The sequence below is a fragment of the Dryobates pubescens genome, chromosome 3 (assembly GCF_014839835.1).
Source record: "Dryobates pubescens isolate bDryPub1 chromosome 3, bDryPub1.pri, whole genome shotgun sequence".
Lineage (NCBI taxonomy): Eukaryota > Metazoa > Chordata > Aves > Piciformes > Picidae > Dryobates > Dryobates pubescens.
The window spans coordinates 17,234,721-17,249,917 of record NC_071614.1 but is presented as its reverse complement, the minus strand read 5'-3'; the positions used below and the strand labels follow the sequence as shown (position 1 = coordinate 17,249,917).

Here is a 15,197-nt window from a genome sequence, read left to right as displayed (position 1 = left end):
GGTGCTGATGAACAATAGCTGATCTGGGGATTGGCATGTCCCCATGTGTGACTGGATTGACTCCTGCTTGGTGGGCTCCTCTGCTTTGTTCTAGACTTTCCTGAGGAAGGTGGTACAGATTCTCCTAGCTGAGATGCTCTTGGTCTGGGATGAGATATGCAGCCCTCAAAGGCTGTATTCCAACTTCCCAAGTTCTCATTCATGTTGCCATCTAGGCAAAATTTGTTCTCTCCCATTGTAATGGCTGGGTCAGTTACTTTGAAGTAAGCTGATGGATTTAATTTTGAAATCACAGTGACAAGGATTTGTTGTTAAGTAACAGTTTATTCCACTTTTAAGGACTTGCAGGAATGCTCTCCCTTGCCTGGCCAGTTAACATAGCAGTTTTCAACTTAAACTAGGTTTCCAAGCCCCATAACAATTGCTGAAATGGAGCTATTTATCATGGCAGCTGGTGGCAGCCTTAATGATGGAGAGAATCCTGCTCCCCTGTAAGGTCTGTGGGTTGCTTTGTAGAGCAAAGCTGGCATCTCCATCAGATGTTCTGTGCTCCTGGCATCCTTACCAGATGTTCCTTCTTGGGGTTTTCTGGCATCCTCTTTCTTGAGGTTTTTTTTTTTCCCCCATTCCTTTTTGTTTCTCTAAGGAATTTATTTCCCTCTCAATTTTCTATCATCTGATGCATTTGCCACTTCTGTGTTCTAATGAAGGCCTGTCTTTACTGGTGCTGGAAGGAGACCAGTCCAGCCTGGCTTACCAAGCTCTGCACTGCTTCTTCCCTGTGGGGAAGGCTGAGGTGGCCAGCATCGTGTCTGGGAAAGAAATACCCATTTAATTTCTGGCATGCAATATCTCTGCCCTCAGAGAAGCAGCACAGTCGAGTTCAAACACAAAATGAGCTTTGTCACACACCATGGTAATCACCCCAGACTGCCTGAGGGGCTTTGCATGTCTGTCTGCTGCCAGATGCAGGTTGCAAAGTGAACAGCCTAATGCCATCCAGGCTTGAATGTGTGGAGGGGACAGGCTCATTCCAGCCTTCCTGAGCTTGGCTTTCAGTGCTGCAAATAGTCATAGAATGCATCAGGTTGGAAGGGACCCTTGAAGGCCATCTTGTCCAACTCCCCTGAAGTGAGCAGGGACATTTTCAGCTGGATCAGGTTGCTCAGAGCCCCATCAAGTTTGAACTTGAATGTCTCCAGACATGGGGCCTCCACCAGGGCTCTGGGTAGGGGTTTTAGAACAATGACCAATTCGAGCACATTAAAGAATCCTCTTGGAACATCCAAAGCATGTGCTTTCTAAAGGGTGTCACTGGCATGTTTGGCTTGTACCTTTTGCTTTCAGGGTGCAAGGTCCAAAAATAAAAGAGAAAATAAGTAAATAGATTAATCTCAGGTCTGCCTGTTGTGTGCCGAGGAAGGGACAGGTAGGTCTTTGGTACATCCTGGAATGAAATGGATACCATGGTCTCTGCAGAGAGCCTGTTGTTTCAGGGTTGTACCTCCCTGAGGGTTACAAAGTAAGTTCCAACCTACAGCCCTGATTGCCAGTAGACCTGGCTGTCATTTTCCAGTACTCTTTTAGTGTCTTCCCTTATTTCATCCTCTTCTGTCTCCCCCTAGCTTGTTCTCTCCTCTACAGAGAATGATGGGAGCTCATGAAGATACTTGGCTGTGTCATACCAGGTGCAAACACATGCCAGGTTCTGCTGTTCACCAGCCTCTCCTGCTGCTCCCTGGCCGCTGCTCAGCAGCACAAAATGTAGGAAGAGAAGGGGGGAAAAACCCCCAAAACTTCCATTCCTCTTTGTCCTCATATCCCAGCAGGTGAAGGAGGGACATTTCTGTGGCACATGCTTGCCACAGCAAACGAGGCTGAGAGAGGCCACCCTGGCACCAGCTCCTACTTGGCACAAACCCAGAGTGATTTGGTTCCATGATTTCCCCCCATGACCAAGCTGAGCAGGAATGCTGGGTGCTGTAGTGTTAGCAGGTGTGTGAGTGCTGGCTAATTTAAACCTGTGGTGAATGTTATGGAAAACTGGGAATTTCTGTAGCAGTACTGATTTGTCACAGCACTAGCTGGCCCATTTAACTTTTGGCATCCTATGAAAAGCTAAGCAGCCTTTTCCTGTTGTCTTAGAAGCATGATTCAGCCACGTACTCTCCTCTCCTAAAGCAGGCAATTCATGTTCAGAGTTTCAAAGCCTCCAGGCATGTATTTCTTCTGCAAGGCTTAAAAAGAGCATATGATAGTAGCCTCTTCATGTGCACTTTTCCTCCCCCTAAGAAAAGCTTTTCCCAGCGTTTTTGGTTTCAGCATTCCTCCAGAGATGATTTAGTGGGGGAGCAGGCCTTTGGGGGTGATGGTTGTTGGAGAGTGCTGGGTTTGTATCCCACCTACACAGGGCTGCAGACCCGAAAGGCTGAAGCCTCCCCGGACTCCCCCTTGTGAGGAGAGTGCAGAAGGACATGGGGCTGTGGGCAGGGAATTCCAAAATGAAGGAAAGAGCAGAGGGGATGTTCCTTGATATGTGTTAAGAGGTGAACAAACAGCACGGATGAACCTGCTTTAGCAGGGGGATTTGACTAGATAATCTCCAGAGGCCCCTTCCAACCTGCCTCAGGCTGGAATTCTGTGTAATCTTAGTGTAATTCCCTACACTGTGATGTAGTCCTTGGTCCTGCTGATGTTTTGGGAATAATTTATTACTCTTTTTTACAGGACCCAAGCCTCACCAGAGTGACTGGTGGGCTTGTAAGGAGGCGAGCAGGGAGAGCAGCAGTGAGCTCCCAGTCCCCACGAGTGCTGAGGGGGTGATGCTGAGCGCTCCTGACCTGCCACAGGGAATGACCTCAGCAGCAGCCAGTGGGAAGCAGGACAAGGATGCCCACACCACAGAGGGCTCCCCACTGCAACCACCAACCCCTCCCACGGGGCAGGAGGAGCCCTCAGTCAGTGAAGCACCGGATGGGTATGTCTTTAGGTACTTTTTCTCTGCCACTACTCATTTGTTAGCATATGCCCTGGAGGCTGTTTTCACAGCTTGGCTGAGACATGGCATTGAAGCTCACATACAGGTGGGCAAAATTCTTGCTGTGCTAGTGGTTAAGTGGCTTCAGGTAGCTCTTTGAGGTTAGACGCGGAGAAGAGGTGTCAGGGTGAGAGGAAGCAGCCTCAACTTATACCAGAGGAGGTTTAGGTTGGATATTAGGAATAATTTCTTCCCCCAAAGGGTTGTCAAGCCCTGGAAGAGGCTGCCAAGGGAAGTGATGGAGTCACTATCCCTGAGGGGGTTTAAAAGCTGTGTAGATGTGGTGCAGAGGGACATGGTTCAGCAGCAGACTTGGTAGTGAGAGATTAATGGTCAGACTTGATGATGTTAAAGGTCTTTTCCAGCCTCAATGATTCTATGATACTAAGGTAAGTATGCTGATAAAATCATAGAATCAATAAGGTTGGAAAAGACCTCAGAGACCTATCACCCAACACCTCATGACTAACTAAACCATGGCTCCAAGTGCCACATCCAATCCTTTTTTGAACACCTCCAGGGATGGTGACTCCACCTCCCTGGGCAGCACATTCCAATGGCCAATAACTCTTTCTGTGAGACATTCATTAAAGGTAAGCAAATCTTATTTCAACAAGTTTAATAGTACTTCTAACTTAACTGAACAGCATCTTTTGCTTGTGTCAATTAAAATTTCCAGTCAGACAAATTCCTTGAGCATTTTGTTTGGAAATAGCAGAGGGAGAATGAGGAAGGTGCAACAGAGGGATGCATGGCTTAGATTGGAAGGGACCCTAGATCCTCTACTCCAGCCTCCCTACCATGGGCAGGGATACCTCTCAACTAGACTTGGTTGCTCAAAGCCTCATCCTGCCTGGCCTTGAGCACCTCCAGGAGAGGGTGCATCCACAACCTCCCTGGGCAAACTCTTCCAATGCCTGACTGTTCTCACAGGGAAACATGTTTTTCTGGATTCAAAGGGAGTCTCCCAGGCAGTAACTTGTACCCACTGCCTCTTGTCCCTTCCATGGGACTCCTTGTAAAGAGAGTCTCCATTCTCCTGGTAGCCACCTTTTATATACTGGCCCATGGTAATAAGTTCTCCCCTAAGCCTTCCTTCTGAGGGCTGAACAAACCCAGTTCTCTCAGCATTTCCTCATACAGCAGGGCTTCCAGTCCTCTCACCATTCTCATGGCCCTTCTCTGGACACTTCCCAGCCTGCCTGCATCTTTTTGTCTAGTGGGGACCAAAACTGCAGGCAGTGCTCCAGGTGTGGCCTGACAAGTGCTGAGTAGAGTGGCACAATGACGACTTTATTGTCATCCCTTCTTGATTCCCCATGACTTTTATCTCCTTCCCACCTCTATCTCTTCTCCCAGTTCTCCTGAAAGCCTATTTGCCAGCATTTTTGCTCCTGCAGAGTGAGGAGCCCTCCTCTGCTGGTTGGTTGGGTTTTGGGTTGTTTGGGTTTGGTAGTTTGGGGTTTTTTTATATCATTTTGGTTGTTTGCAGCTTTTTAATCTGCTTAATGCATCTGTTCTTCCTAAATTCGTGGCCATGCCTGGGGTACTGATTCCAATATTAGTTTGTGCTTTTTAATAGAGGAGAGTTGAGCAGAAACTAGTGGCCATCAATATACACTTCTGTAACTTTATCATTTCACATTTGCATCTGACTGTTGCTTGCTATGGAAACCTCATCTAATTTGCATGTAAATAGCTTTCACCCAGTTTCCCTTTTGTAGAACACCTGTTAATCAGCACCCTTCGGAGGGGAGCTGCATGGAGTGCCAGACTTAGCTGGAGAAGCCATAGCTGAGTGATGGTGATTTAACCTTTTGTTCTGCCTTTGGTGCCTTGCTCTTCATAAACTGATGAAAATCTTGTCCAGTGCTCTCCAAGCCTGGCTAAATTACGGCAAGGGTTTTGCTGCTCGCCTTCTCCGGAGCACGACTCAAAACCAGAACGTGGAGGTTTCCTCCTGCATTATGCAGAGATGAATGCCTCTGTTTCTCAAGGCCATGGCAGCAGGATTGCCACTGCTGGCTGTTCCTGTGGAAAAGAGATGAATTTTAATTTGTTTTACAGGAGAAATTAAACATTTCGTGGCGAGGTGAGCAGCCTCTCCGCACTTGTGCTTACAACTAGGTGGGCTTTCCACCTCCACCTTTCCACCACATGTGAAATGCAGTTAGACATTGGAATCATCTCCCAGGAGAAGTAGTGGATTCATAGAGCCACAGAATGGTTTTAGTTGGAAGGCACCTTAAAGATTATCTAATTCCAAACCCCCTGGCCATAGGCAGGGACACCTTCCACTAGACCAGGTTGCTCAAGGCCCGATGTAGCCTGGCATTGAACACCTCCAGGGAGGAGGCATCCACAACCTCCCTTGGCAACCTGTTACAGTGTCTCCCCACCCTCACTCTAAAGATTTTCTTTTTAATACCCAGTCAAAATCTGCCCTCCCTACACTGTACAGTTTTAAGACTAAACTTGTCAGGGTGCTGGGCCATCTCATTTCAACTGGACTTATCACCTAGAAAGGTTGGACCTTGGGTTCCCTTCCAACCTGGCATTCTGTGGCTCTCTGAAATTCAGCTTGCACCCTTGAGCCTTGCAAAGGAATTCCTGAGCTTCTTGGGGAGAAGTTTCCAAGACATTGGCACATAAGCTTCAATTAAATAAATTCCACAGAGTATGAGAATGCAACTTCTTTTGGTCTGAATATATCATGACACAGATGTACAAAATGACTGATATCACAGGTTTTAGAATCATAGCATGGTCTAGGTTGGAAGGCATCTCCAAAGGTCATCTAATCCAACCCCCTCTGCAGTAAACAGGGACATCCTCAACTAGATCAGGTTGCCCAGAGCCTTGATGTGTCCCTTATTTTTAGGCTTCATGTCCCTTCAGTCTGTGTGTTTTTTCTTTTGGGAAACTCCTATGATGGCTGAATAGAAATATGCTGAAATTATGCAAAACTCTGTGTATTTGTTACCTTCAATTGAAATACCTGAAGCTTGCCCTCCTTGAATGCAGCAGAGTCACTGGCTGGACATCTGGAGAAGTGCCATTCCCTCACCTGTTGTCTTTGGGCCCTTCCTACGTTTTCAGTGTGTTAGGTGAAAGTAGGATGAGCGATGGAGCTGAAAGGAGCTCTCATGTGCAGAGACCACAGCTTGTATGAAAGGCAAAACCAAATCCTTGTTGTGGAAAGTCACAAGCTTCTATTTTTGGAGAAAATGCCTTTTCTACCTCTCCTTTTAAGAGAGTTTGGGGTTGGTGGTTTTTTTCCCTGTAAGTGTTTGCAGATTGTGTTTTACGTCTGGGTAGCTCAGCCTAGTTTCAAACTCTCCATCTAGGATGGTTATCCATCATGATAACATCCTCCAGCTGTTAACCAAATAGAGGTGATGGTGCCAGGGAAGGTCATTTAGTGTAAGGTTTGTGCCTTGGGTGCAGTTCACAGTAGGGTGCTGCAGTTTTGCTACTGTGATTACTAAAAATGAAGATATTTGGCAAATGGCTTCAGTGTTTCAGAGCATTGTGGGGTGGGTGCATTGATGAGAGGCTGTACAGAGGCATTATCAAGCTCACTCTGCCAGTTCAGACCCACATGAGAGCCTGGGCTGTGTATTTTCTTGCAGCCCGGGAGCCCACTGGTGAGCCAAGGGCTTGCCCAGGTGGCTCAAGCAGCAGGTCAGGGCACCCCATCTTCCTTGCTGCCAGGTGAAGCTCCCCAGTAGCTCCGGTCTGCAGCTCCTTGTTGCTGCTCTGAGCTGCTGAAGCAGAGGTGAAAGGCTCTGTATCCTCTTACCATTCCTTCCAGCTCCCAGCCCTTTCTTTAGGGGCTTAAACCCGGGGAGTGGCGGCTGAGGAGGGGGAGAGGGTCTCTGAGAATTAGTGCAGAGAAAGATGATGACTGTTTTAAGGCCTGTGCTGAGGGGGGTGGAAAAAGGCAGAGCTTATGCCTGTGCTGCTTCAGCTGCATTGAAGAGGACTTAGCACAGATGGATTGTGCATTACAAAATGTAACACATAATTCAAGCTGTCAGCTTAATCAGACTGTTTCCAGGAAGCAACCTGTAAAAGAGAAGGACCTCTTGTTTGCTGACCTCTGATCCGTAGCCTGCTGCAGATTGTCATACATTTTGTTTTTCTTTATGTTGGTGTCCCTTCCTTCCCCTTCCCTTTTTATTATTGTATCCCTCTCGAGTGGCACCCTGGAAGGACCACCCAGCAGGAGAAAAACAATGGGAAAGGAGCCTGCCGCTAAAATACAGGGTTTGTAAGGCTGGGGGGAAGAGAAAAAGCACTGTTTAACTGCATATGTGATCCCCTTGGCATTGTTTTGCTTATTAAACGTCTCAAACTTGACTAAATGCGCAGCAGCTCCCCGCTCCTCACTTAAATCGTTCACTGTTGCCCAACAGTCCGATGGAAAACAGAACTTTCGGTGCAGCTTTAACAGGACTGCAAAATCGATGGGAATTGTTATGCACAGAGCTGTTCCCTTGAGGGGGAGGGTAAACGAAGATTAAGTGTATAAACATGTCAGCTCCTGCGTATAGCAAAAGAAGAGCGGAGGGAAGGTTGTTTTGTTGGTTGTGTACTTTGTTGTTTGTTTGGGTTTGGTTTTTTTCACACTGCCTGTGGAACTATGCAGGCACAGGCCCAGCTGGGGCATTTGCTGGTGGAGACCTGGCCTGGAAAAGTCCCCAACAAAGCAGGCAGCCAGCCTGGACCTGAATAGCCATTTACACCTCTGTTGAAGGATTAGCCTGCTGCATTGTTTCAGTGGTTAAGTCCTAATTTGCATCATTATAGAGGTGCAGCTTCATCAGAACCCCTCTGAGGTCCCAGTTATGTCCCCCTACCTGTAGGTGGTCACCAGATTTCTTTCGATTGTGGAAGTGAAGGAATTATACTACTTGGAGCAGGATAATTTCAGTGAAGCCTCTCAGGCTCTGAATTGTTTGCTCTTTTGCTTTTTTGCTTCTTCCTACAGAGCTCGAGTTTTGCTGTTGTTTGCTTTGAAAAACTAAGATGAGGTGTTTATTTCCCAACTGGTGCAATGGGAATGCAGTTAAAATAGCTGCCCCAGCTCGGGTCGCTTCAAGCTATTTGTTGTCTACCCATAGGCACAACGGGACGCTGGTGGGACCCTCCCTGGTGCTGCAATTGATCGAAGACGCTGCGATGAGGATGAGCCTCCAGCACCGGGCGTTGTACCACGATGTGGAGACAATGGGGACAGCGGAGCTGCTCAGGTTAATACCTCTTCCCTGTGAGCCGCCTACACCTCAGCCCCATCCCCTCTGTTCTTGTTTGCTTGCTGCCCTACATCCATGCAGCACTTGTAATCATTCTGTTGTTGATTGCTTACAAGCTTCTAATTGAATTCAAGCGAGCAATGGCGAGAGGCTGTTGCTGAGCAGCTTTGCAGGAGCCTGTTGAGATTCAAGCCGGGGTCCTGGCTCCTGCGGTGACAAATGGCCAGTGCAAAGAGCATGAGGTCTCCTGCAAACAAACATTGCCAGTTGCTAAGAGGTCTGCCTCCCCTTCCACCGTGTTGATGTCATGAGGAAGGTGAAATATGGCACTCAGAACTGCATACCCAAATGGCTTCCACAATTGCTCGATCCTAAATGTCGTGCTTTTTGCAGCCTTGCTCCACAGATCCCTTAGGTGAGGGAAATGCTTCTTTCCAAGAATGAGAGCTGCTATGATAGACAACAATAACCAGAAAAAAATTATTATTTCTTTGAGGTAAAAGAACAAAGAGCCTCACCAGACCCCATGTGTTAGCAGAACCGGGGGCAGAAAGGCCTCACTGTCTTCCCACAGCGTGCACCCTCGATTACAAGAACTGGAAATGGCTTTAATTTCATTTAAATGGGATGTCAGCATGCATACCCTCGGATTCCCTTAGGCACCTGATGGTTAGAGGATTCCTAGGGAATTAGGAGGTTCCCAACCCAAACTGCCCTCTCCAGCCCTTCTACTAAGGATGAGTTCCTGAGACACAGACTGCTGGGGCTGCCTGGCCGAGAAGCAGTTTCACCAAGTGGCCATGCACAGGTTTCCCTCTCTCTGTCAAGAGCAAAGGTGGGAGATCAGACCTGGCATTTTCAAAGTGCTGGCTTTGACCTCCCTCTTCTGTTGTGCATCTTTGGCAGAGCACCTGTTTGTCCCTTGGGGCTGTCCCACCGGTTATCCCATGAGCCAGGAGAAGTGTTGCAGATTCTGCCTCCAGCCCGATGCTGGCTGTGTGGGCTTTGAATAAAGCTTGCATGTAATACCTGCTTTATTTTGTAGCTTTTGTCATCGAGCTGACAGCCTGAAAGAAGTTGACCTTGAAGCATGCGAAGCAGTTGTCCTTCATCAGCTGCGGGCTTTATTGCAGAGCAGGCTGAATGGACGCCTCCTACCTGAGGAAACACTTGATGCTAAAGGTACAGCGGTGGATGAAAAGCAAACCAGGTATCACCAACACAAAACTTGGGTGTGGGTGTGGTGAGCATTCTTTGCTTTCTCCCTCAAGTCAGCTCTGCCTCTCTCTGGTGCAGAGAAAGCAGCCTGGGGCCAGATCTCCGATCACGCTGGCCAATAAAGATGTCTCGGTGTTGATCTTTACACATCTTGACAGCAGCTGAGAGACTGGAAATTAAAGCATTAAGCAAATTGATTTATTTTCCTTTTCATTCACTTATTTACTTATTCTGGCCAAGTCCTCCCAGTCTCCCTCAGTCCACAGCACGTCACACCCCAGGCTGCTCTGGCAGGGAGGGAAATGTATTAACTGCGGAGATCTCTTAGGCAGTAATTTCTGCGATCTTCAGGGTGAGTCTCGGGCACCTAAGGATGAGGAATGTAATTTTGAGGAGAAAATTATGCTTCTGTGAAGCAAATGATGCATGTGGCCTTTAAAAACAATAAACCACAGTTATTCAAAATGACTAATTTTTTTTTTCCCCTTTCCTGTGCGTGTGCCACAAGGACAAGTGAGAATTGATTCAGTTTGTTGGGTTTGGGGTTGGTTTTTTTTTTTTAGGTCTCTTTTAATACAGTAATGAAAGAATGGAAATTGTTTTCTTGCTTAGCTTCTGTCTAGACCTTCCTCCCTGTTAGAGGCTCAGCAGTGCTCAAGTGTTAGCAGGATCTGGGCACTTGTGAGCGCTGAAGAATGGTCTATTTAACTATACCTGGTTCTCCTCGCGAGGCTGATACGCCTGCAAGCACTAATACCTTCTTGTATCTCCTGAATGGTTTCTTGGGGACTAACACTTGTGGAGTTAATTGGAATTCACTCCTGTGTTTGTGAAACTTCGTTGGAGCAACTGGAAAAACAAACATCTTTGGCAAACAAGATAGCAGTATTTATACTTCCTGCGTTCAAAAGGCATTTTTGCTCAAAAATAATCGAGAGTTCTTGGCGGGGGGAACCCAGCCTGACAAGCATGGGAAGTGGGTGCCCAGCAGAGCATCTGATGGAGTGAGGGAGGTCTGCCCAAAGCTGACAGGGCAGGGGCTGCAGAAAAGGCTTCATTTGTCCTGTCAGGACAGACGTAGGTGAGCGAGATGATGATGACTGGTCATGCTTACCTTCCCTGTGTCTGCAGAAGTCACAAGTGACTCCTTACCTTTCTGCTTTGGCCACTTCTAAAAGAAAGTGTGAATTAAGGACAAAATGTGATGGCTTTTTCTTGAATTTCTCCAGGGATGGGGCCTCAACCACATCCCTGGGCAAGCTGTTCCAGTATTCCACCACTCTCACTGTCAAGAACTTCCTCCTGATGTCCAACCTAAATCTCCCCTGCTCCAGTGTCAAACTATTGCCCCTCATCCTATCCAAGCCCTTCTAAACAGTCCTTCCTCAGCCTTCCTGTAGATCCCCTTCAGATACTGAACTGTAGTTATAAGGTCTCCCCAGAGCCTTCTCTTCTACATTTCAGTATTTGCTGCTTGCTGACTTGCTTATCCAGGCAAATGAGTGTGGCATGGTGCTTGTGTGAGCCCTGTGTACGTGGCACATCCCATTAACGATGCTTGGGTTTGCTTTTCAGGCCAGTTCTCCTGTGGGACATGGATATGTTGCAGATTCAACTGAGCCACCATGCCTTGTTCTTGAAAAAGCACCAGGTCCAGCTCTCAGAGGAAGTGGCAGGGATGTTTGACAGTCTGCTGGTTTCCAGTGAGATGGTGCAGGATGACCAGGTGAGCACTTGGATCTAACAACAATTTATACCAGTAAGGTCCTGGGCCACTTAACTTGAAGGGGAAAAGCAGACAATCTGTTTATGAATCAGGAGTGTGTCCAGCAGATCAAGGGAGGTTCTCCTGCCCCTCTACTCTGCCCTGGTGAGACCCCAGCTGGTATATTGCTTCCAGTTTTGGGCTTCCCATTTCAAGAGGGACTGGGATCTACGCAAGAGAGTCCAATGGAGTGCTACTAGGATGATTGAAGGACAGGAGCATGTATCCTATAAGGAGAGGCCGAGACACTTGGGGCTTCTTAGTCTGGAGAAGAGAAGACTGAGAGGGAATTTAATAAATGCTTATCTGAGGGCTGGGGTCAAGAAGGAGGGGAGAGGCTCTGTTCACTTAGAATAGAACTCAGTTGAAACATAATGACCCAGTTGAAAAAGGCATTCAAGACTCCAGCTTACATAGCCAAGAGACTACCCTGCTGCCCACAAAACATGTTCCTACCATGTTAGCTCTCTAAGAGTGTGCCACATCCACAGGAACCCTACCCAGTTTTCTTTACATGGGAAAGATCCATGAGAAAAGACAGATTCCTAGTGAGACAGAATAGAAGACAGACATAATTTAGCAGTAAGAGATGAGAGAAGAGCAGGAGGTGGAGAGACAGACTCTATGGACCACTGGAATGGGTGAGATCCTAAAGGCACTGGAGAAGGTGGACCTGCTGCTGGTCATCACCAAGCCTCCGTGGATCACAAGTGCTTGATGGGGAAGGAGCTCTTCTATCTGTACATACAGGAGCTCAAAGCCCCCTCCTGCACCTCCACCCTGCTTCCTGGCCCTGCAGTACCGTCAGCCATCAGGGGTTCTTCACAGATCTTTAAGCCTTCAGAGAAAGAAGCCTTCAGCATGGGCCAAAAAAAATAATGCAACTTTGGAGTGGTAACTAATTAAGATCCTTAAGTGCAGCTCACTTCTGAGTTCACTAGTGCATTGTGTAAGTCTTTATGGTAAAGCAGCTGCTCCTGTACATGGCTGTTGTATAATCAGTATTGATCCTCTTCTGTGCCACCTGCCTGGAAATGAGGAGTTTCACAGCAGGGGATGCAGCCTATCATTAGCTTTAATTGACTGGATCTACTTAATAGGTAATATAAATGTTAAATGCACTAATGTGTAGCAATAAATACATTATTATTGCCTACATTCACCCATAAAGCTGGTGTTATTAGGCTTTGACTTGGTGAAAGACTTTACATGCAGTTATAAATTCATGGAAGCTGCTTATCTGTCACCAGTGCTCCTTTCTTCTACTCAACCAAGCCTTTTGAGGACAGAATGTAAATTACTTCTCCACATACAGGGAAGGAAGTTACCTTAGTTATAGCCAAAAGTGTTCAGCTGCCTCAGATATTACATCTTCATTATGTTTCAAATGCTATTACAACCAGAACATCATAGAATGAGTGAGGTTGGAAAAGACCTTTAAGATCATTGGGTCCAACCATAAATACAGCTGAGCAGTCACTTTCTCATTAACAATTAGAGGAGAAATACTCTTTGCAGTAGTTCTTGGAACAGACCATGGGGCCAACTTTTTATTAGCAGGCTGCCTGGCAGATTCTCAATTGCATCAGGTTGGCAGAGGCCCTCAAAGGTCATCTTGTCCAACCCCCCAGCAGGCAGCAGGGACACCTCCAACTACATCAGGTTGCCCAGGAACAGGGACTCAACCACTTTCCTGGGCAACCTGTTCTGGTATTTCACCACTCTCATGGTAAAGAACTTCCTCCTAATGTCCAACTTAAATCTCCAGTTTCAAACCATTGCCCCTCACCCTATCGCTCCAAGCCCTTCTAACCAGTCCTTCCCCAGCCTTCCTGTAGGTCCCCTTCAGATAATGAAATGTAGTTGTAAGGTCTCCCCACAGCCTTCCCTTCTCCAGACTGAACAGCCCCAATTCTTTCAGCCTGTCCTCACAGGAGGGGTGCTGAGCCCTCTTGTGTCTTTGTGGCCTTCCTCTGGACCCACTCCAGGAGGCACCCTGGGTCACAAATGCTTTCTGTTTTGCTTACTCTGAACACATGAGGCAGGGAATGGTGACAACTTCCAGAATAACCTCATGATTAAAAGAGTAACTCAGTTTGTGTCACATGAAGGCAGAACACTATTCCAGAGCTATCACCGACTTAACTCTGAGGTGATTTAACATCTAACAAAGCCACCCTGGAAACAGATTACACCATGAAGTATAGATTGGCCTAAATGAATGTTGGAAGGATAATGGGGTCCTGGCTATTTTTATTCATTGTAATGCTGCAGGCTTTCCCAGTGTTGAGAGGTGTGCTTCCAGAAGAGCGTGGGGATAGGTCATCTCTTCAGAGTAATGAATCATCTTACAGCTTGCCAGCGGTTCTGAACGACAGCGGGGAAATCAAGCAGGCAAAACATGTTCCTGGCGCTGGAGGAGAAGGTAACAAGTGTGAGAAGGTCTGGCTGGGTACTCATTGTTCTTCTACATGTCCCTGTTCTCCATTACATCTGCAGGATACTGTGTTGCAGTGACAGGTGATGTGCATTAGCAATGAACTTTAGGGCATTTTCCTGAATCTCGGCCGTGTTTGTCATTCCTGTTACCTCTCAATATGAGTGATGCCTTTTGTGACTCTTGTTTTGCCCCTGCAGGACAGAAGTGAGCCTTGTGGCTGTTGTTAAAACCAGGTTTCTAGGTGTACTTGTATTGAGAAACTATTTTCAGTGTAGGAATTGCAGGGTGTAGTCAGTGCCCTGTAATACAGAGTCAGACTACAGACCAGCAGGACAAGAGAGGTGATTCTGCCCCTCTGCACTCATGAAACCCCACCTGGAGTACTGTGTCCAGTTCTGGTGCCCCAGCATAAGAGGGACATGGAGCTGCTGGAGCAGGTCCCGCAGAGGCCATGAAGATGATCAGAAGGCTCGAGAGCCTCCCCTGTGGGGACAGGCTGAGAGAGTTGGGACAGCCTAAAGAAGAGAAGGCTCCAGGGAGAAGAGACCTTATAATTGCCTTCCAGTACCTGAAGGGGGCCTACAAGAAGGCTTGGAAGGGACTTTTGACAAGGGCTTGTAGTGATAGGATGAGAGGGAATGGATTGAAGTTTGAGGAGGGAAGATTTAGACTGGAGATTAGGAAGAAATTCTTTACAGGGAGGGGGTGGTGAGACACTGGAACAGGTTGCCCAAGAAAGTCATGGATGCCCGCTCCCTGGAGCCAGGTTGGATGAGGCCTTGAGCAGTCTGGTCTAGTGGAATGTGTCCCTGCCCATGGCAGGGGGATATTGGAACTAGATGTTCTTTAAGGTCCCTTCCAACCCAACTGTTCTATGTATCTATGAAATCCAAAATGTGGAGGGAAAGTGTGTGATACTGCTTCAGGCCTTAGGAGATGAACACACTTGTGAGAACTCAGTTAATTTCTGTAGGGAAGGAAGTAATCCAGTAGGCTGGTGACTTGCTTGGTCTGCTCTGGCAGCATCCCTCACATTAAAGCCCAGCAGAGCCAGGCAGTTAGGTCACGCTGCTCTTTGCACAGCAAATGTAAGCAAACTGCTTCAGGCCTCCTAAATTCACCCAGCTTCAATCCGTGGAGGAGAGGGAGACTTTGATTTAGGCTAATTTTCTGCAGTTGGTATGATAAATGCTGCTGCTGGAGGAAACCACGGAGTTACTGTGGGTTGTTTGTTTCTCCAATCCCTCTGGGTCTTAAATAATTTAAGACATTTGGTTAGCTTGTCCTTTTCTCTGGCAGCTACAGAGAGACAGGGCCACCTCGCCTGCGAGGCGAGTTCACAGTAGGCGCCCCTTTTAAGAAGGGTAATGGATAGTTTAGATCAATAAACAAGAGATAACAAAAGTGAAGAAATTAAAGGGAGTAGGGCTTGAAAGCAAACAAACCAGTCTGATCACTGCCACTTTGAAATGTGTTTCA

General features: G+C 47.3%; 1 protein-coding gene across 1 annotated transcript in view; it reads left to right on the top strand.

Moving 5' to 3' along the window:
• The first annotated feature begins 6,758 nt into the window (after nucleotides 1–6,758).
• LOC104304476 (centrosomal protein kizuna) overlaps nucleotides 6,759–15,197 on the top strand; it is a 28,432-nt gene continuing 19,993 nt past the window's right edge. Inside the window, exons 1-5 of the mRNA XM_054180148.1 lie at nucleotides 6,759–7,306; nucleotides 8,164–8,292; nucleotides 9,341–9,505; nucleotides 11,089–11,239; nucleotides 13,553–13,703. Of these exons, the coding sequence (XP_054036123.1) occupies nucleotides 8,222–8,292; nucleotides 9,341–9,505; nucleotides 11,089–11,239; nucleotides 13,553–13,703 (538 nt within the window). The 5' untranslated portion in view covers nucleotides 6,759–7,306; nucleotides 8,164–8,221. The remainder of the gene's footprint in view (nucleotides 7,307–8,163; nucleotides 8,293–9,340; nucleotides 9,506–11,088; nucleotides 11,240–13,552; nucleotides 13,704–15,197) is intronic.